The 23130-nt window shown below is 32.7% G+C and overlaps 1 protein-coding gene across 2 annotated transcripts in view; it reads right to left on the bottom strand.

Moving 5' to 3' along the window:
• Positions 1-14933: 14933 nt before the first annotated feature.
• LOC114335563 (crustapain) overlaps positions 14934-23130 on the bottom strand; it is a 47889-nt gene continuing 39692 nt past the window's right edge. For both annotated transcript variants that reach the window (XM_050650483.1, XM_028285808.1), the window contains exon 4: positions 14934-15223. In XM_050650483.1, the coding sequence (XP_050506440.1) occupies positions 15003-15223 (221 nt within the window). In that variant the 3' untranslated portion in view covers positions 14934-15002. The remainder of the gene's footprint in view (positions 15224-23130) is intronic.

Here is a 23130-nt window from a genome sequence, read left to right as displayed (position 1 = left end):
TGGGAGTGCAAGTTATTAAAAATAAATCTCATTTTACAATGTCTTAACATTGGCCGAGCCATAAAAAAAGTATCTATGTACCGCTATTTAGTACACTAACGCTTCGAATAACAACAGATTTTTAACAATTCAACAAAATTCAATTTATGAATTTTCAATGGTCCCTACTGCAAGTTAATAGATAAATAAATATATTTTTACAATGACAACACAGGCAATAAAACAAGTTATAGATGTGAAATTAGAAGAAGAAAAAATGTAGAAAAAATTTTACCGCTATGTATTTAGATATTTATACGCTTTTATACAAATAGCAACTTCTTGTTTTTTTTTAATTTTTCCCTGTTTAAAAACTCTTTATACTCCAATTTTTTATTGATATAATTTTAACTGCATTGGAATTAACGCTATTGAATGGTAAAATAAATTAAGGGCCGGTTGTTCGAACGCTAATCAACAATGATCATTATCAAATATTCAATTACTGTCACCAAAACTGTCAATGTCAACTTTGTTTGGGTTGCTGAAAACATAATTAATTACAATTTTGAGATTTATTATTAATTATGTTAATAATTATTGTTATATTAATTGATTATAGTCTCAGAATTGTAATTAATTATGTTTTTAAAGTTGACATTGACAGTAATTAATTATTTGATAATGATCATTGTTGATTAGCGTTCGAACAACCGGCCCTTAGAGCAATAAAATGCAAAAAATATATTTAATGATAATTTAATTGATTATGTTGTAGCAACACACGTTTAATATATAAATTTAAAAAATACTAGTTTATTTATTTAGTGATTGCAAGAGGCATATCGCAATATTTTGTTTTGCATTAGTAGACCAAATGACATAAAAATGGTACTTGGTCTAGTAATGTATAACAGCTAAACTTCTTAAAATACATTTAAAGCATAAGTAGACCAAGCGATATTTTATATTTTTTCTAGAATATGGTTGGTTCGATTATATTGAAACTTTGCAATCAAAAAGAGTTATAGGTGATCATTATTCTGTTAAAGTTTTGTGCAAAAATGTAAATAAATGCATTTTTAAGAAACGAAAAACTTTGAAGCCATTTATCTCAAAACTATGTTTTGGCGCTTGGTCGAATTATGCATAACGCCGTATTTTTCATTAAATTTTTGTGATTTATGGTATACAGCCGCTATGACAAAAATTCTTTTTTCTTCCTTGTGGATTTTATATTTTTTATATCATATTCGCTCAGGCCATTGACTTTTTGGCTTTCTTGTGTGAGACATGTTACTTTTTTGTGAGTGTTTGAAACAATCTTTTAAAGATTGATATTTTTTAAATGTTAATTATTGTAAGAGTTTGGTCATAGAAACTCGTAAAAATTTTATCTTGATCTATTTAAATAAAAATAGTGTTTGTCACAAGTTTTATGCATTTTAGATATAATAAAACTAACTAATAATTGAGATTAAATTTCAAGTGTTTTGTTATTGTAAAATATACTACTGACTGAATACACGCGCCAATAAACTGATAAGATAAGAAGTCTCTATAAAATCATTTACTTTTTGTGATTCTAATCAGAGAGTAATGTTGTAGCATTGATGATTTTTTGTTTTACTTTTTCTGATTGTTTTTGCATATCATAAAAGGGCTTTAGCTCGAACAGGCTGAAACACTTTGCTAAAACCATGTGTTTGGAATGCCATATAGGACTATTCATTCCCCTTTTTGTAAGATATCATACTTATATGAAGTCCAGTGTTACCATATGATGTCAGCCTATGTTTAAAAAAATATAATAACTTATCCCATAATTTCCCATACCCATAATTCTTGTTTTTTAGTCTATAATAGAATGCACGTTAAGCTGATCATGGACGAAATAATAAAAAAAGTAATAGCTAAAATAACCTGTGGGAGTTTTTGTCAGTTCTTCTATCAGGCGCGGCCCCCTGCGAGGGGGGATGCTTTCTGGGTATTCGTAGCGCCAATTCCCAGAGAGTAGCAGGGATACTTGCCGTGGAACAAAAACTGACACCTGGCAGTAGGTATAAAATGCACACCCATGAGAATGGAGAATAATCATTTCTGTTTAGGATCGCTGCCTGGGGATCGCCAGGGCACGTCTGGAGCCGGCGCTGGACGTGACAGCAGGCGGGACGTCGGTGGCAGGGTGTTGAGGAGGCGGGCCCCTGTCATACAATCAGCTACAGCCCAACCACAACCACAACCACAACTGAGCCAAACAACAACAAGAGCTCCACCCGCCGAAGGTGCTGCGCTGGATCATCAGCCAGCGCTCACTCAAGCGGGACGACCGAGGCAGCGCATGAAATGTGCGCTTCTATTACAAGGTGACAAACCTCGGTCAAGAAACAATCGGCTACCGACAACAGCTGTATGCCGAATTTTGCAGGACGTACCCAGATATTCAAGTATCGGAGCAAAGAGTATCAGATCAATACCGGGTAATCATAAGGAACAACCTTATCCCAGAGACTAGACGCAATTCGATCAAAAGCGAAGTCGAACGGGAGATTAATAACCAAGAACAAGTTTTAGATCAAGTCCCTAATGAAATCCTCGATGAGCAAACTCCTGAGATTCCCATGCCAGAAACTCAACCTGATAATACACAGCAGGAAAACAACGAGTTGCGTGATAGTCTAGCAAACGAAATGGCTCGTGCCGTACAAGAGTTTAATGGAACAAACCTACTTAGCAGACCACCGCTACCATGAATAAACTCCTGTAAGAAACTAGGTGCGCTGTTACAAATTGTGAACACTGAAGTCCTACCCAACTATGTCGTAGAAGCTCACACGTTGGAATATTTGCATATGCTAATCTACTGTGCAGCAACAGCAATTGTTAATGTAATGGGCGTTAAGATCAGAACACGACGGGTTACTAATAACGAAAGAACTGGTAACAGAATTGCACCCTGGAAAAAAAGACTGTTCGGAAAGATCGAATTATTACGTAGGGATATTGGTATAGTCACAGAATACATACGAGGTGTAACAAGTAGAAAAGTCATCAGAAGAGCTGAAGAAATAATGCTGACTACCGCAAGACACTCAAGATATGATCCAGAAAACAACACAGTCCATCAGTGTCTGGATACATTAAAACAAAAGCTCTCCGTTTATTCAGGACGACTAAGGAGGTACAAAGTTAGTAACAACCGCAAAAGCGACAGTGCTCTTTTTGAAAGTTCTGAAAAGGCGTTCTATCGGAAACTCAATTCCACTGTAGAACGTGTCGATAAGACTTACCCAAGCCAAGAAGAAATTCATGAGTATTGGGGAAATCAACTTTCCACGCCAGCTGCTCTTAACAACAATGCTGGATGGATAGAAGATACCAGACAGAACTGCCAACACTACATTACCACCCTTGACGAACCCTTCACTGCTGAAGAAGTCTCAAATACCATCAAAGAGCTTCATAACTGGAAATCTCCTGGTCCAGACGGAGTTCAAAACTTTTGGCTCAAGAAGTTTTGGAGTGTTCATGAATGCTTATCAACACCAATTAATCATGTTATTTCTAATCCGCAGGATATACCATCATTCCTAACTCAGGGGACCACTTATTTAATTCCGAAGGATCAAAATAACACCCAAGATCCAGCCAAATACCGCCCAATTACTTGTCTTCCAACTTTGTAGAAATTGGTCACATCCTGTGTAGCCCGGCGTACCTACCAACACTGTGCTCTGAACAATATCATAGAGCCTCAACAGAAAGGATGCGCTAAGGGTTCCATGGGTTGAAAAGAACAACTCATCATCGACTCAGTCATTTCTAACCAGGCATATTCCAAAAAGAGGAATCTTTTTACTGCCTTCATTGATTACAAGAAGGCCTTTGATTCAGTGCCGCATGAATGGCTTATAGATATATTGAGAATATATAAAGTCGATGATAATATAGTGACCTTTTTAGAACATATAATGACGGAGTGGAAGACTAGAATTCACCTTCAAATACCTGGTGAAAATAACATCGGAACTGAAAATATCGCAATCAACCGGGGCCTGTTTCAAGGAGATTCGTTGAGTCCACTGTGGTTCTGTCTAGCTATGAACCCACTATCTTAGCTATTGAACTCCACAGACGCAGGTTTTAGCATCAAAAATAACAACAATGTGGTGGCGAAGCTTAATCATTTATTGTATATGGATGATTTGAAATTAATGGCTTCCACTCGAAACCAACTCGATGAGATGCTAAAAACCGTAGAAACTTTTTCTAATGATATTAGCATTCACTTCGGACTAGAAAAGTCCCGTATTCTAAATATAGTCAGAGGAAAAGTACAGCCCGGAGTTGCAGCCCGGAGTTGCAGCCCGATATGCAAAATGGCCAGAACATCGTGGCCATGGGTGAAAACGATATGTATAAATATCTTGGAGTAAAGCAGGCGCGGAGAATTGACCATAAACAAATGAAAACAGAGATAACTACTGAGTTTATGCGAAGGGTAAAACAGCTGCTTCGCTCAATCCTTAATAGTAGAAATTTGTTTAAGGCACTAAACACCTACGCATGTTCCGCGCTTAGCTTTTCATTTGGCATTGTTAAGTGGACAAAAACGGACATAGAAAATCTTCAGCGAAAAGTAAGAACGCACCTCACAAAGGCACAAAAACACCATCCAAAAAGTGCAGTAGAAAGAACGACATTACCACGGAATTTAGGAGGAAGAGGACTTATGGATATAGGTGAGCAATTAGACAAACAAATTGCTAATTTAAGATCTTATTTTCAGATGCAGGCTGAAACATCTACTCTACATCGCGCTATCTGCGCAGTAGATGACACAACACCGATAAAACTGAGGGAAGCAGAACTGCGCATAAACCACCTTACTAAGGACGAAAAAGTGCGCGCCTGGATGGGTAAACCTCTGCACGGGCGACATCCCAATGAGGTCAGCCAAGATTATGTCGACAATATAGCGTCGAACTACTGGTTGACATCAGGAAAGATGTTCCCTGAAACGGAGGGTTCATTACTGGCCATTCAGGATCAGGTTATACCAACTAGAAATTACCTGAAATATATCATCAAAGACCCTCATGTTCAAAACGACAGATGCCGATATGGATGTCAAGCCCAAGAAACCATCCAACATCTTACAGGGGGCTGCCAGGCATTTGCTGCAACTGAGTACAAGGAACGGCATGACGCAGTGCGAAAAATCCTTCATCAGGAGATAGCTATCAAGCTGGGACTTCTCCAAACCGACCATCTCCCATATTATCAATACGTCCCTGAGAGTATGCTTGAGGATGGCAACTACAAGCTATACTGGGACCGCACTGTGCTCACAGACCAAACAGTGGCGCATAATAGACCAGATCTCGTATTAGTCAATAAATTAACGAGACAAACAACCTTTATTGATGTGGCGATTCCTAACAACAATAATCTATGTACTAAATTTACTGAAAAGATCGTCAAGTACAGAGATCTGGAAATTCAAATACGGAGACAATGGAGAATGCAAAGTACCCAGACGATACCGATTATTATGTCTACTACTGGAGTCATTCCGAAGATCCTCCTCGAAAGCATAAAAAAGCTGGGTCTTAATGAACATCTTTATAAGATCATGCAGAAAGCAGTACTACTCGCAACGGCCAGATGTGTACGAAATTTTTTGGGAGATACACCTGCATACCAAGTCACCTAGGGCTCGAAAACACGGAAAGAGTCCCACCAGAGCTCAATCCTTTTGATACCGTAGGTATCTGGGATGAGTCAATTTTCCCCTTAGAGGGAGTGTGAGCCGTATGGCTAAATCTGGCTAAAATAAAACACCAAATGGTCGCAAACAACTTAAAATAATCTGCTATAAAGACGATGCAATACTAATCTATCAAAATAAAGATGACTTACAACGTATGCACCAATTTATTATAACTGCCAGAAAATTTAACACCGTAATTTCCCTAAAAAAGGCAAAACGCATGGTTATAATAGCAAATCCAATAAGATTTTAATTGGAGATATAGGGTCAGATGATAGAAAAAAAGAATGTGTGTACTTTGTACGCACGTAAGAAGTTATACTTCTATTATATGATTTCTTAATAAATAAACTTTAAACAGTTTGTTTTAATTTTTTTAAACACCAAACCAATTTTGTGCTTAACGCTTTTAAAAAAATAAAAAAAAGTAGAGGATATCTGGCCGAATGCTATACTAAATACGCTACGAGGACTGTGTCTGTATCGGTTTGGACGTACTTAATGACAATTCACGGTAACAAACAGGAAAGGTGAAGTAGAACAAATATACAATAAAATGTTTTAATAATACTCATCTTACTCATGAGGAAGACAAATCCAAAGACACAAAAATTATAATAAATATATTTACTAAAAACACTAATATATTCTTTTCACACCTTTTCTTGCACTGATATATTTATACATAACTTGAAAGGTAGCACCTAAACGCCATAGTGTCTGTGTGCGTATGCGCGCAGTATTATGAAATTTTACTCTCAATCACGCCTAAAGAAGTATAACTTCAACAAGTGAGTTTAAATATCTAGGCATCACACTACCTAGCTACGGAAAGCTCGAAACATAAATGAAAATCAAGTGAATAAAGCAGAGTCGCAGATTTACTAAATGACACACTATGGAGAAACAATAATATCGAAAAAGAAATGATGGTTAGAATTTTCAAAACAATCATCAGACCAATAATGACATACGCGGCAGAAGCACGACCTGACACAGAGGGGACAAAAATATTGCGCGAAAGAGGAGAGACGAAAACCCTTCGAGAAATCGATGGTAAGACACTACGACACAGATATACGAAGAAGATGCAAGGTGGAGAACATTAATAACTGGGTTAGGAACAGAAGAGTAGAATGAAAAGGGTAATCAGGACAGCGAGAGACGGTTCCCCAATAGGAAGACGATCAGTGGGAAGACCACCAAAGCCATGGAATGACAAGGAGGCAGATTGAAAAACAGACAGAGTCGTGTCTATACAAAAAGAAGAAGAAGAGGAAGAAGTAATTCGTAGTATTTTTTATTGAGTCTTTATAGAAATTTATTGTAATAACAAAAAAAATACCAATTTTGTCTTTGCCAAATTACTCTTGAAAGGCAAGATGTTGGTTTGCAATAGTGACAAAACTCAAAAGAGTGATTTAAGAGATCTGTGTTAAAATTGATTAATTAAAGGCTATCTAACGCGCTTCCAAAGAAACCACAATTTATTTTTTTTAATCCCAATCCATGTAGTAAAACAAATAGCACATACTTTTTGGCAAGCAAACTTTAACCCCATCGTGCCGGGTCGTCATTCGGCAAGTCGGCTCCTATATACGGATTCGACCGCTTACCGGGCGTCTTCGCGCGGTCGGTTAAAATACAGTGCCACTCTACAACTAATTAAATTTAATGGAATAATAACACTAATTTTAGAAATAAAATTTTTATTAAATTTATTATTCGACGTATTATGTGAGTTAAATTAAATTTAATCCATAAAATGCAATTTTAAACAAATATTATTAAAACAGATAATTCGGATGGAATTCCCCAGATTATCTTGTGCTTGATATCGCCCCAGTCTCCTAATCTGGGAAATTCTATCCGAATTAACTTGCAAGGGATAGTAAGGTAAGTTGTAAACAGCAGCACAGTAACTTCACCTCCCACACAATCCCATCAGTCAAAGATCCAAACAACCTTATCACTATATCACCAATCTAATTAACTAAATCTAATCTCCTTCTGGACATCACCCACTTTTGGGCGTGGTTTTCCCACTTTTAGATTTAAATAAGGTAATTCGGACGGAACAAAAATACCTAAAATATGATTCAGATGGTGGCCCGCCATATATGGCGAACGAAAACTCATGATGCACCCGTGTGCATCACCGTACTGAGCGGACTGTCAGGCATGATTCACACGGGTGCATCACCGTACCGAAGGGGTTTAAACACCTGTTTTGTGAAATTACCAGTTTTTGTATTATGCTACTATTGCGTTCAACCGACGATACGATGTCAGCCTGTTTTTCAAAACATATTATTTATCTTATCCATATTTTTTAATCTACAGGGTGTCCCGGACTAAATAATTATCCAGGCTATATCTCTTAAACGAATAGAGATTTTCGAATGGGACAAAAACTGATATATTCCATTTGTAATACACTTTAATATGGCATAGAGAAAATCATCTCCTAAATATTCGTCCCTTAGTTACAACCCCTAACTATAACTTTTTGAAAGCACTCTGTACATTTTTTTATAGTTATTAATATGATCTTCTATTGTCTCTTTAACATATTTATTAAAAATAAAATCGGTTTCTAAGTAATCAAGAAAATATAAGTTTATTTTTGATAATTATGTGTCCCAGACTAATTTTTCCAGGCTATATTTCTTAAACTAATAGAGATTTTCGAATGGGACAAAAAGTAATCTATTTCGTTTGTAATACGCTTTATTATTATGGTGTAGAAAAAAAGCATCTCCTAAATATTCATCCCTTATTTCCAACCCCTAACTTTAATTTTTTTGATAGCACCTTGTAATTAAGTGATGAATATTAAGGGGATGCTTTTTTTTCTACGTCATATTAAAGTGTATTACAAATGGAATAGATCAGTTTTTGTCCCATTCGAAAATCCGTATTCGTTTGAAATATAGCCTGGATAAATTAGTTTTGGACACCCTGTATAGAACATTATAGTAACCCAAAATAATGAAATAGTTAAAAATTCAAAAATACTTCTGAATGGACTAGGATATAAAATTTATATAATGCAAAATAATAAAATAGTTAAAAATTAAAAATTACTTCTGAATGGATATAAATTGTATATCCTAATCCATTCAGAAGTATGTATGCCTGAACTGAGGACTGTGGCTAATTTCGTATGTTGATTATCGAGTTGTATTTTGTTTTCAAGAAAAGTAGGGCCGCAGCTTTTATTGGAAAATATTTTTTTATAGTTCAGTGCCAATATGTTGTTAATTTCTGTTGATGATGTAATGATTTGGTTATTTACTTTCAGGCTGGATATTGTGGGTGATTGTTGGAAACCGGAAATTTTGCGTTTTTTTCCAAACTTCACTTATTGGCGTAGAACTGTTTATATTGGAAACATATTTAATCCAACTGGCTTTTTTGGCCTGTTTAATCAATAGTTGAGTTTTGGACTTAAGTCTTTTGTACTCTATTTTGTTCTCTATATTTTTAGGTTTTTTGTACCTATTGAAGTTTTTTACTCGTAAAAATTTATATCCTGTTCCATTCAGAAATATTTTTAAATTTTTAACTATTTTATTATTTTGGGTTACTATAATGTTCTGTACAGGGTGTCCCAGACTAATAATTTATCCAGGCTATATTTCTTAAACCAATACGGATTTTCGAATGGGACAAAAACTGATATATTTTCATTTGTAATACACTTTAATATGATGCAGAAAAAAAATCATCCCCCAAATATTTAATATAAGCCGTATGTAACAAAATAAGACGCAAGATCTCAAGACGACACCTTTACAGAAACCGTAATACATAAAATATTATACGCTCTATTATTTACAAATGAAAGTCGACTCACAAAGGGCATCGAGCAAGTTTCTAAGTTAATTTCAAACCATTTTAGCTCATCACATTTTGCACGTTAACAGAAAAGCAACGCGGCTGCGAAAGTTTCGCCGTTTTATCAAGCGTAATATGTAAATTTTCCGGAAAATGCCTATTTTAATATGCATTTCAAATTGTTAAAAAGACTTAATGAGGTCTTTATAGCAACTTTTAATTACTTGTTGTTTATTTTTCCAAAATATATATCGCAACGATTATAAAATTTGTCTGTACTGGTTTGTACTTTTGGTGGATGTGAGCGCTTGCGCCAGAGTTTTAAATATCTTGCAAAAAAATATTGTCCAGAAAGCCACTGCGCATCCGCTAGGGAAAATATTCTAATTCGGATTTTTTGCACAATCTTACTCAAAAAGGACTCCTTTTAACAAATTTGCATGTTGCCAGGACCAAAAGGTAGTCAAACATTTTTTAAATGTTTTTTTTTTCCTAAATTGTTTTTTTTGCATGGAAAAAAGTTTTTTTAGGTTTTTTGGATAATTCCAAAGAGAAAAGGTTTTAGTGACTTTTCTCTAGAAATGATAGTTTTTGACATATAAGCGATTAAAAATTGAAAAATTGCGAAATCGGCCATGTTTAACCCTCAAGAACTATGTGAAAAATTGAAAATTTGAATATTGCCAAGGTAGGTAGATATTCTTTAAACATCGATTGATGAAATCCCGAAGAGTTTTTTTCAATACAATATTCAAAACTTCTTTGTTTTTTAATTGGTAATCAAGCGTGCTCCACACTATTTTCCACCGACAGTATGGTGCAAATGAAAGGAATAAATTCGTTATTTCGTAAACCGGTGACTAAGGAAAAATCCCGAAACAGGTCGATTTTTATTTTTGTTATGCTATTGTGGCGTATATCGTATACTAGTGACGTCATCCGTCTGGGCGTGATGACGTCATCGATGATTTTTTTAAATTAAAATAGGGGTCGTGTAGTAGCTCATTTGAAAGGTCTTCAATTTTCTATTCAGTAATGTAAACATTTACATAATTATTTACTTATATTTTAATTATTATATTATATTAAGTCTTTCTAGTTCGTTTTTGTCAAATAATTTAATTTAATAAAAATTTTTGGACACCCTGTATAAATAATTATGTAAATGTTTATATTACTGAATAGAGAATTGAAGAACCTTTCAAATGAGCTAGCACACGACCCCTATTCTCATTTAAAAAAATCATCGATTACGTCATCACATCCAAATGGATGACATCACTAGTATACCATATATGCCTCAATATCACAACTTAAAATTAAAAATCGACCTGTTTCGGGATTTTTCCTTAAAATCGCCGGTTTACGAAATAACGAATTTATTCCTTTCATTTGCACAATACTGTCGGTGGAAAATAGTTTCGCGCACGCTTGTTATCAATTAAAAAACAAAGGAGTTTTGAATATTGTATTGCAAAAAACTTTTCGGGATTTCATCAATCGATGTTTAAAGAATATCTACCTATCTTGGCAACATTCAAATTTTCAGTTTTTCATATAGTTTTTGAGGGTTAGCCGATTTCGCAATTTTTCAATTTTTAATCGCTTATATGTCAAAAACTATCATTTTTCATCAAACTATCATCAAAAAACCTAAAAAACATATTTCCATGCAAAAAAATAGTTTTAGGAAAAACCAAAAAAAAACGTTTAAAAAATTTTTGACCACCTTTTGGTCCTGGCAACATGCAAATTTGTTAAAAGGAGTCCTTTTTGAGTAAGATTGTGCAAAAAATTCGAATTAGAATATTTTCCCTAGCGGATGCGCAGTGGCTTTCTGGACTAATAATACATTTTATTATTTGTATTATGTATTAAATTTTTAATGTAATACGCAAAACCTTCATTAAATTTACAAGAATATTAGTCCTGGTTATTTTTAAATATGTCGAACCTCCGCTCAAACAGTGTCATAAGTTCAAAAGCAAAAAAATCGAGAAAAGGCCGTTTAAAATTTGTGCTAGAACTTTTTGGGCTTTTCAGAAACTATTAAAATTAGTATAATAAATGTTTTAGTAATTTACAAAAGTTTTTGAAGCTTTACAAAATAGTGTATTTATTCTGCTAAAAATATTTAAAAAATATTTTTTTTTGAATTAAAGACAATAATTTATGTTTTATTCCGATTCAGAGGCAAGGCGTTATCTGCAGACAGTCGCGGTTTCTGGTATAATATTCATTAGTACAGATGCTCCCTGCCTCTGAATTAACATAAAACCAAATTGCCTATTTAAGGGGAATTCCAAAGGTAAATTGAAATCCCCACTGAGAAAGCAAACAGCGACATCTATTATACTATTTTATTTTTTTTGAGTTGTGACACTATACATATGATATAACGAAAAATTTACGAAATATTATTTACCAAAAATGGCGCTTGCAGTACAGAATATAATGTCATCGTTATTATCTGGTTAACAAACTTGGACTTGTTTTTTGTACCTATTGAAAGCTTTTTTACTTGCCCGAGTTGCTTCTATATAGACACGATTCCACAGTGCTACAGGTAAATGATTCTTCTGCGCTTTGTATAATGATATTATTGGAGTCATCTAGAGTATCATTGACGTTACTTTTTACAATAAAGTTCTCCATAGCTTTATCGATGTAGTTTTTAAATTCTGTCTAGTTTGCCGACTCCGTTTTCCATTTGGGTAAAAACTCTTAAGGCGATTGTTGTCTAGAGAGATTTCTTATAAGAATGGGATGATGGTCGCTACTGCATGTATATGATAAGACTTCCCATAAGAGCTGGGGTGACAACACTGGGTCACAAAGACTTAATTCAATTGCAGATGAATCTCCAGTCTGAATATTAAAACGTGTAGGAGTCCCATCATTGATTAAGTTAAGCTGTAAGTCATACAATAACTTTTTCAGTAATTTAACTCTGGTATCAATAAGGACAGATCTCCAAATGCTATTGTGAGCATTAAAGTCACCAAGTAAAATACGAGGAGTGGGAATTTGTTCGATAAGGTTATTTATGTCGTCAAAATTGAATGTTGCATTTGATGGTAGGTAAATATTACAAATGTAGAGTGTCTAGGGTGCTGAAAGTTTTATTACTACTGCTTCGAGATTAATTTTTACCTACGGAAATAGGTTTGCTACGTATGATTTTTTACCTAAGTGGCAACCCTACCAGAAGAATAATTAGTATTACTTTTTCTGTGTTTGCACATGTTGTGTTGCATAGGTATGTAAAGAAAAATCCCGACATACAATATCTGCTGTTGATATTTTCTTTAATATAAAGTTGAAGCAGGTAGCTATAGTATTTTTACTACAAAAGCGATATTACGTAGGTCAAAATTTTTGACGTAAGAGAACTGTCAAAACATTAGAATGTGACAAAACATGTTTATATAAACATGGCAATAATGAAGAGTCACAATCTAATGTTTTGACAGTTCTCTTACGTCAAAAATTATGACCTACGTAATATCGCTTTTGTAGTAAAAATACTATAATATCATAAATAAACTTCTTTAATGAGAATCGAACAATATTTAAAGAGACAAATTTGTCTTGGTAAAAGCTATATTTATTTAAAAGCCCCTAAAAGGGCTAAACATATTAAAACAAAACGTTTTCGCTCGGTAACAAGAGCATCATTAGTGTTACAAGAATATGCTGAGCTACCCAAAAATACTAAGTTTAAAACATTTTAAAAATAGACTTATATTATGAATCTATACACAATAAAATTCAAAGGATGGATATAAGTTATATGGATATGGCCTTAGGGCAACATATGACTCCCACACGTGGTACGTAGGTTGCTAGGTATTAATTAATTAGGTCATTACGTTGAAAGAGAGGAAAGTAACGTAGAATAATAATTAATGTAGGCTTTTATCTTCTGTTTGCCTAGTTTCTAGGGTTGATTCTTTGGTCACAGGTCGATTTTAGGATACAGCAAATATTTTACTCGTAAATTACAAGGATAATGTAACAACTAATGTGAACGGTAATTAACACTGAACATCTAAAACGGCTTTATATCAAAAATATGCTATCTTATTTCGTCGTTCGTCTTTATTCTGATGAAAAAGGCCGTCTGCCCCCTATCATCAGCGTCTTAATGTCAACTCGACTTTTCTCTGACTTTCTGACTACTGTCACTTGGCCATGATATGTTGAACCTATAGATCTACCGCGTTTTTTTTTATTATTAGGGAAATGCCACTTATATTCGGCTCGCGTTTATGATAAAATAAAATAACTTAAACGAATTTAATCCTACATTAACAGTTTAAATTTTTGTTTCTTTGTGTTTTCAGGCAGTATAATTTTAAGTTTGTAATTATTGTAAAATTAATAAACTTTGCGTTTTCGGAGCAATACCAATTTAGTTTAAAATAGTCACAAATCCCAATTCCCAGTCTATAGTTAGGAGGTGTAAATAGTTATTTATGAAACAGTTCGTGAAGTATGCTTTTTGCGAACGCACGCGATTTTTAGAGCACGAGCGACAACGGAGCGAGTGCTATAAATCGTGTAAGTTCGCAAAAAGTACTTCACGCACAGTTTCATACAATATTTTATCTACGATAAACAAATAAAAAAAGCTGTAGCTCTTCGTCACTGGAATTCATTTATATTCTACAATTTTTAGAACTTTGACGTTTAAAAATTCTAACTACTTTCAAACCACAAAACTGTCAAAACTTTGTTGTAATTCATTGCTCATATTGTTATCACCATGACAACGCGAAAGTTAAGGATTGTCACCATGACAACGCGAAAGTTAAAAACAGTGCGAAAAAGTAAATCCCATTTAAAATACATTGTTATTTCACGCACACTTTAGATCCTTCACGCACTGCTATCTATAATGACAGTTTTCACAAACTAAAAACTTATACATAATAAATATGACATAGAGTAGATAAAAGTTATTTATTACATGTATTGTGTCTGATTGGAGACTATCTCTCGTTTTCTCGTTCGCTGTTTTGGTGTAATCTTGTTGTTTCCTTCTTTTTTAAGTAATGGCAACCAAAATGCATTTTGCTGGTGGATTTGCTAGACATTTTTCTTCATTTTGTTGGATGAGGACTGCCTCTTTAATTTTTTTTTCATTTCTGTTTTCTTCAAGATTATTGATGCATTTTTCCATTTTACTTTGTTCTCTGATCTGTTAATACTAGATCTTGTATATCTGTACCAGCACAATACTCCTGGTACTAATTTTTAGTTATATGTTTTAAATAATGAAAAAATAAACAAAAATCAATACTTTGGAATCATTTACAAATAAAACACATTGAAAATATCTAGTTTCAAAATTATATTTTTACTGATTCACGTATTTTTAAATAAGAATATTATATCTTTAACAATATTAATAATCAAGAACTGGAATAACCGCTGACGTAGCAACTCCACATTGATTATTTTTATTTCTTCTTAACCAAAGGTACCCGTCTTTTCCCCAATACGGGCCAAAATAGTATTTAAGGATCCAGTATTGGCCAAGTCTTTCAGATTCACCATAGCCAACAAGCAAAAGGGTGGTATCCAAATCATCCATTGTATTTCCACAACTCGGATCATCTAGCACACCTGTAATAAAATAAATATTAGTCGTTTCCGGTTAACAAGAAAACGAAAAAAATACTGGTACTAAAAGTGCAATAATAATTTATACAAAGGCGCGAAAATAGTAATTCCAATTTTGACTTTTACTGTTTAGGCAAGAAAGGTAAGCGGTCAATTTTTCATAATATGCAAAAATTAGTATTTTATTTTTTATCTTATTAAACTCATAATTACAACCCTTGGCTTTAAATATTTCTTAAGCCAACCCTAACTAACAGAACCTAGTTCATCATACATAGTATAATCCCTATCCAATACAGACAATTTTCTGAACGCTTGAATTTTGTTATCTGCAAACGAGCATTCTCTCTCTACTCTACTGATGACCAGTAAAGGTAACAGAAGTGCAAATATAAATCTCTTGTGTTACTCTCCGAAGGGTAAAAACTTTCATGTATTAGTTTTCATTGGCAGCACATATATATCAGTACGCGTACTTTTCTCTATGTTCAAATATTATCACCAACATTTCTTTGGGTCCAATTATCGCTGAATAAACGCTTTTATCTCTGCATATTATAAGACGCTAATTCGATATAGACAAACCGCTAATCCGCTAAAAACAAATAAACCTCGTACGAGAAGAAATTGCATGTATACGCCAGTGAATGGGCGCAAGAATAGGATATTACCTCCGAATTCTATCTTACTGCATGGATTTTAATGAAATTTTGGGCCTAGCCTCTACTTATCTCCTAATTCCAAGTCTACCCTATGCCAGTGAGTGCTTTTATCTTGGGGGGTCGTTCCCACCCCTTCGCAGGGGTGGAAAATTGTTTGGTTAAAATTATCACGGAATTCGCCAGAGAACCTAATTCTGAACAAAAACTGTTCTATAATTTTTTTTTGAAAACTCAATATTTTTTGAGTTTTTCGTGGTTGAAAATTGGCCATTTTCATTGAAACATAATACCTTATAGAAAGGTTTTTTGCGAACACCTTAAAAACTATGCGTCTAACTAAAAAAACTATATTCAACATTTTTGTAAGTTATAAAAGAACAAAGACACTTGCCTCCATAACTCTTCTAGTTATAATACAAAAATAGATATGGTAGGTAAAAATAGTTTGTTTTTTGGTACATTCTCAAATTGGTGTATTCAACTTGAAATAACAGAGAAACGGCCGATTTTAGGTGTATAATGCTACCAATACCTTTTGTAGTGCTTGAAAATACCTTTAAAATGAGCTACATTAAAGGTCGAGTACACTAAAACTAAGCGAGGTATGCTGCAAACAAAATTGATAACTAATGTGTTTTAAGAAAAAATGAGAAATAATTTTAACCCACATCCACCAAAATGTAAATGCATCGTTTTTCTTCTACAATACCTTTTATTATAGTGTTATTTCTGTATTCAGAAAGCTGGACGGGTTTAAAATGAATGGTTTTTGAAAAAAAAGGTAAAAATAGTTTGTTTTTTGGTACATTCTCAAATTGGTGTATTCAACTTGAAATAACAGAGAAACGGCCGATTTTAGGTGTATAATGCTAGCAATACCTTTTGTAGTGCTTGAAAATACCTTTAAAATGAGCTACATTAAAGGTCGAGTACACTAAAACTAAGAGAGGTATGCTGCAAACAAAATTGATAACTAATGTGTTTTAAGAAAAAATGAGAACTAATTTTAACCCCCATCCACCAAAATGTAAATGCATCGCCTTCCTTCTACAATATCTTTTATTATAGTGTTATTTCTGTGTTCAGATAGTTGGACGGGTTTAAAATGAACGGTTTTTGACAAAAAAAAAAAGATCAAATTATAGAGAGCATTTCTAATTTTCTTAAAAATCTTCCTTTTTCTCCATGTAACTTGAAAATGATGAGAGATACAGTAATGAAAACCAAAAAGGAAACTTTTATCTGAAAAAACCCTACATTTTTGTGTGTTATCTTTTTTTCGTATCTCTTATCATTTTCGAGTTACATGGAGAAAAAGAAAGTTTTAGGAAAATTTAAAAATGCGCTCTATAATTTGATCTCATTTTTTTCAAAAACCATTAATTTTAAACCAGTCCAACTTTTTGAACATATAAATAACACTATACTGAAAAGTATTGTTGAAGGAAAATGATGGATGAAGGGTTAAAAATATACTCCTCATTTCTTCTTAAAATACATTAGTCATCAACTTTTTTGCAGAATATCTCGCTTAGTTTGAATGTAATCGACATTTGGTATTAGTCATTTTAAAGGTCTTTTCAAGAACTATAAAATTTGTAAGTATCATTGTACACCTAAAATCGACCGTTTATCTGCTATTTCAAGTTGAATACACCGATTTGCACATGCAGCAAAAAAACAAACTCTTCTTACCTACCATATCCCTCTTTATATTTTAACTAGAAGATTTATGAAGGAACGAAACTCTTTATTTTTTTTTATATCCTACAGAAATATTTTATATAGTTTTTTTGTTAGATAAATAATTTTTAAGATATTCACAAAAATCCGTCATGATCAAAGACATGACAAAAATTTTTCAATGAAAATGGCCAATTTTCAACCACGAATAACTCAAAAAGTACTGAGTTGTCAAAAAATAATTATGGGACAGTTTTTGCTTAAAATTAGGTTCTCTAACCTCTTCCGTGTCTATTTTAACCAAAACATTTTCACTCCCGAGAAGGGGTGGGAACCACCCCCAAGATAAAGGCGCACATCGTCATGGGATAGACTTTGTTTCACGAGCTATTCCCTACTTACTGTGAAAATATCAAGTAACTCGATGTAGTAGGATGGAATTCGGAGCCGAATACCCTCATTGACTGCCCTAGTAATACTGGTATATATTATTATGGCGTGATAGAATCGCCAGTGGTGAAACAGTAACAGGGGTAAGATTTTTTGTAAACTTTGTCTGTAATTTATAACTTTTTATTCTCTGTATTTAAACGTTCCCTCTATAGTTTACCTTAAATCAGCAACCTAAAAATGCAGTCCACATTATTGTAATAATTTAATATATGTAAATACACACCTCAACTGTAAGAACTAAACGGGCAAGAAGAAATGTACCGGGTGGTGAATTGGAAAACAGGCCAAAACATATGAGAAACTATTTGTAGAGGATTTAAATCTGTATTGAAAAAAACTGTTAAAATTGTTCTACGAATTAATGATATTCCAAAATTTTGTAAAAATATAATAAATTTTTCACCGAATCACGCCAAAGTTAGGCCACATACAGTGCCATAATCTATATCGGTTGCGTTCGGTCACAATGAAGTTATTATAAATATTAACAATATTTGAAGTGTCAAAATTTTGATTTTATCATTTGAACCCATAAGGAAAAATTTCCTGTAGCTGACTGTATACCATTAATTACAAAAAATTGAAGAAAAAAATCTTCTGTGTAAAAGGTATTTTTATTTAAACCCCAATAAAGGGCTACTTTAATGTAGCCCATAATGAAACTTGTAGCCCACTTAAACCCCAATATTGAAAATACTGGAGGATGGAAAAAATTATATAGTACTAAATGATAGCTTTTTTAATGACTAAAATTTACTTGTACATAGATTTTGTTTACAGTAAATATTTAGCGAGGTATATATGTTTAAAACCTCTATTTACGACAGTGAGTGTTTTCACTTATTCGAGCCCTTTAAACTTACCCCACTTAAAAACTAAGGGATCTTACAGAATTTAATGTAACTAGTCTTATAACTCTTCAAAAACCCTACAAAATCATTTGTTAAACAACTTTCTATCGCCGAAAATCATGGAGCTATGATTATAAAATAGCCCGATTGGGAGTGTAATAGAGAATTTTCACTGTATACGTTACGCTCAAACTCCGAATTCGGACAATATCCGAAATATTTTTACTCACCTCACAATGTGGATATCGTGAATTATCCACGTCGCGGTCGCGTGGTGAAATAATAACGTGAAAATAATGGAATTTCAAGATAAATTTGATATTATTTTACTTGTTATTATGGAATTAGTGTAGGGTATGGTTGTATTTGGAGCCTTTTCGGCGTTTGCGCAGATTACAAATACTCACAATCGAATATGGGTGAAATAGATTATCCACGTCGGTATATGGGTATTATGGTTTTGCTCAATCTCCGGTGAACGCGTTTATTTCGGCAATTGAGTACTTTCGTTTGCCCACAACGCGTTCTGAATATTTTGCTTCAACCAGTGTCCGAATAAAATGCCCACTCCGCGACGTTGGTAATTCACGTGTCCACATCGCGCAGTGAGTAAAAATTGCGGACATTGTCCGAATTCAGAGTTTCAGTGTAACATATATAATACCATGGAAGCTGACATCGATTTCGACGAAGATGACTAAAAAAACATTTGTATTTGTATTTGTATTTGTATTTGTATTTGTATTTGTAAATTCGTGGTTTTGTGTACCTAAATAAATGTTTTTTTACGTAATTCTACTTTTTTTTTGTATATGTATCTATTAAATTTCTTATAAAAATTGCAATATTATTAAGGGTGGTTTTTAATGGCTGAAATAATATGATATTATATCCTAAAGCATAAAATAATAATTATTATTTAAACAATCAAACACAAGTTTTTCCTATATTAAAGTTTCCAATGTTTTATGTAATTTTTGAAAATAAGAGGTAGATTACACCCCTAAAATCAATCATTGTCCTTGAGCATGATAAAGAATATGAACTACAGGGTGAGGTAGGGCAGGCAGGACTAATTCCAAATTTTTATGGAAATCGATGCAAGCCGAAGTCATTCTTTTACGATAAATAAATTTTTTGTATACATATAGCTCCAGCCAGGGTGGTTTTTTAGGGTTTAAATATTTTGAAATTATATCCTAACACATAAAAAAAATCATCATTTAAGTAATAAAAACAAAACGTTGACCATATTAAAGTTTAAAATATCCTTTTATAATTTTTTACAACTAGGGATAGTTTTCACCCTTAGGAAAACAAAAGCGTAACTACGGCTCAATATATAAAATGAAATAGGGGTTTAAATAAGCCTTAGCCCAAATTTTTGTACAAATTGTTGCTGTACGAAAAAATTGCGAGCTTTTGCCATTATTCCAGCTGCATTTCCTGACCTATTATACTCTGGGCTAATTAGCAAAATTCATGGAAAAGTTATTTACCAGCAATTTTATTGCTGGAATCGTATTATAAGATCCTATATATTAATAATATAGGTATGCAAAGTCCGCAGATAGTGTGCTACTTTTTTTATAAACAAAATGGCGCCGACAAATCGTATTTTTTTCAATTATTGCTCTATAACTCCGAAGATTTTAACTTTACAACAAAAACACCTTAATAAAAATTCACCGCAATTAAATTCTGCATAGAGATATGGTTTTCACGATTTGCTCCGACGAAAATTTTCCTCGGAAAATCCGGGTTTTCCTAACAAAAACTCTAATTTTCAAATAAAGTTTTAGGTAAGTAATTATTAATCAATAATTAAATAACTTAGTGACATCAAAGCTTTCTTGGTATAGATTGTAACTCTAGAAGCCGGTGAAAATTAAACGAATATTTTAGCAAAAATTCAATTGTAAATTAACAAATTACGATCGCAATAATAACCAAAATAATCATGATACATTGATCACACTTATAAAGATTATAAAGATGAGATGCTTATTTAATATTTTATCGACAAAACATAAATTTTTCTTATTTTTGCATAATCTTTAAATTTTGAAAAAAAAATAGTTATAATACGCTGGTCTAATTAGTAAAGTACAAAGAAAGGTTATTTACCAACAATTTTATTGCTGGAATCGAATTATAAGATCCTATATATTATTAATATAGGTATGCAAAGTCCGCATATAATGTGCTACTTTTTTTATAGACAAAATGGCGCCGACGAATCGTATTTTTTTCAATTATTGCTCTATAACTCCGAAGATTTTAACTTTACACAAAAAACACTCAAATAAAAATTCACCCCAATTTAATTCTGCATGTTTTTCCCGATTGGCTTTGACGAAAATTTTCCTCGGAAAATGTGGGTTTTCCCAACAAAATATCGAATTTTCAAATAAATTTTTTGGGCCAGTAATTATTTATTAATAATTATATAGCTTGGTGAAATAAAAGCTTTCTTGTTATAGATTATAAATTCGGAAACCGGTGAAAATAAAACGAATATTTTAGCAACAATTCAATTGTAAATTAACAATTTACAGTCGCAATAACAACCAAAATAGTCATGAGACATTGATCAAGCTTAGAAAGAATATAAAGGTGTGATGCCTATTTAATATTTTGTCGACAAAATATAAATTTTTCGTTTTTTGCATAATCTTTAAATGTTTAAAAAAAATTGTTATAAACAAATTAACATTTCTCAGAAATTTTTTATTATATTCTAATTTTAAAAAATACTTAAAATGCGTATTTCATAGGTCTTGAAAATGAATGCTTTAAAAAAAATTTCCAACCATTTGCAAAAAAGTTATGAAACAGCAAAATAAATATACGAATTCTCCGTTGTTTATAATTTGTTTTAATTGTTTTAAAGCTTAAAAGTGAGTCTATGGTACAATCTAATTACTCACAAAGAATGTCAAAAATTAGTGCAATGGTTATATTTTAATCAAAAATTAAAAATACTTTTTTTTTGTAATTTTTAGCGCAAAAGTAGGCTTGATACAGAGCCGGAGATAAAATGTTCACTCGAAGCGACTGACACGCTTAAACTCGCGCGAGTTGTGTATGTGGGCGGGTAGCTACGGTACTGTATTATTCTACTCTCGCGCGTGTAAATTACAAAAAAATATATTTATAATCTTTAATTAAAATATAACCATTAAACTGATAATCGATATTTTATTATAAATAATTAGCTTGTACTTTAAACTCACTTCTACGCTTTGAAAGAATTAAAAAAAATTATAAATACCGTAGTAATCGTATGTTTAATTTGCTGTTTCATAACTTTTTTGCAAATGGTTGCAAAAAAGTTTTAAGGCATTCATTTTCAAGATATTTGAAATGCGCATTTTAGCTATTTCTTAAAATTATAATATAATAAAAACTTTCTGAAAAACGTTAATTTGTTTTCAAGTATGTTCAAATGGGAAATAAGCCACAATTTTACCTAAAAATGATTTTATTAACGTTTCGACGCCCAAGTCGGGTGTCGTTGTCAAAATACAAAATAATTTTGTATTTTGACAACGACACCCGACTTGGGCGTCGAAACGTTAATAAAATCATTTTTAGGTAAAATTGTGGCTTATTTCCCATTTGAACATACTTGATTATAAAAATGCCACAAGAAAATAGCTTCAGAACAACGTTAATTTGTTTATAACTATTTTTTTTAAACATTTAAAGATTATGCAAAAAAATAAAAAATTTATATTTTGTTGACAAAATGTTAAATAAGCATCTCATCTTTATAAGATTTCAAAGTTTGATCAGTGTATCATAATTATTTTGGTTATTATTGCGACTGTAAATTATTAATTAACAATTGAATTGTTGCTAAAATATTCATTTAATTTTCACCAGCTTCTGGAACTATATTCTAAACCAAGAAGGCTTTTAAGTCACCAAATTATTTAAATATTGGTAAATAATTACTTATCTAAAACTTTATTTGAAAGTTAAAGATTTTGTTGGGAAAACCCGCATTTTCCGAGGAAAATTTTCGTCGGAGCAGATCGAGAAAAACACGTCTCTATTCAGAATTTAATCACGGTGAATTTTTATTTGGGTGTTTTTGTTGTAAAGTTAAAATCTTCGGAGTTATAGAGCAATAATTGAAAAAAACACGATTTTCGGGCGCCATTTTGTTTATAAAAAAAGTAGCACAATATATGAGGACTTTGCATACCTATATTATTAATAAATAGGATCTTATAATTCGATTCCAGCAATAAAA

Source organism: Diabrotica virgifera, chromosome 1, assembly GCF_917563875.1.
Source record: "Diabrotica virgifera virgifera chromosome 1, PGI_DIABVI_V3a".
In the NCBI taxonomy this organism is placed as follows: Eukaryota; Metazoa; Arthropoda; class Insecta; order Coleoptera; family Chrysomelidae; genus Diabrotica; species Diabrotica virgifera.
Note: the sequence above shows the minus strand (reverse complement) of the source record. Positions and strands in the feature narration are given on the sequence as shown.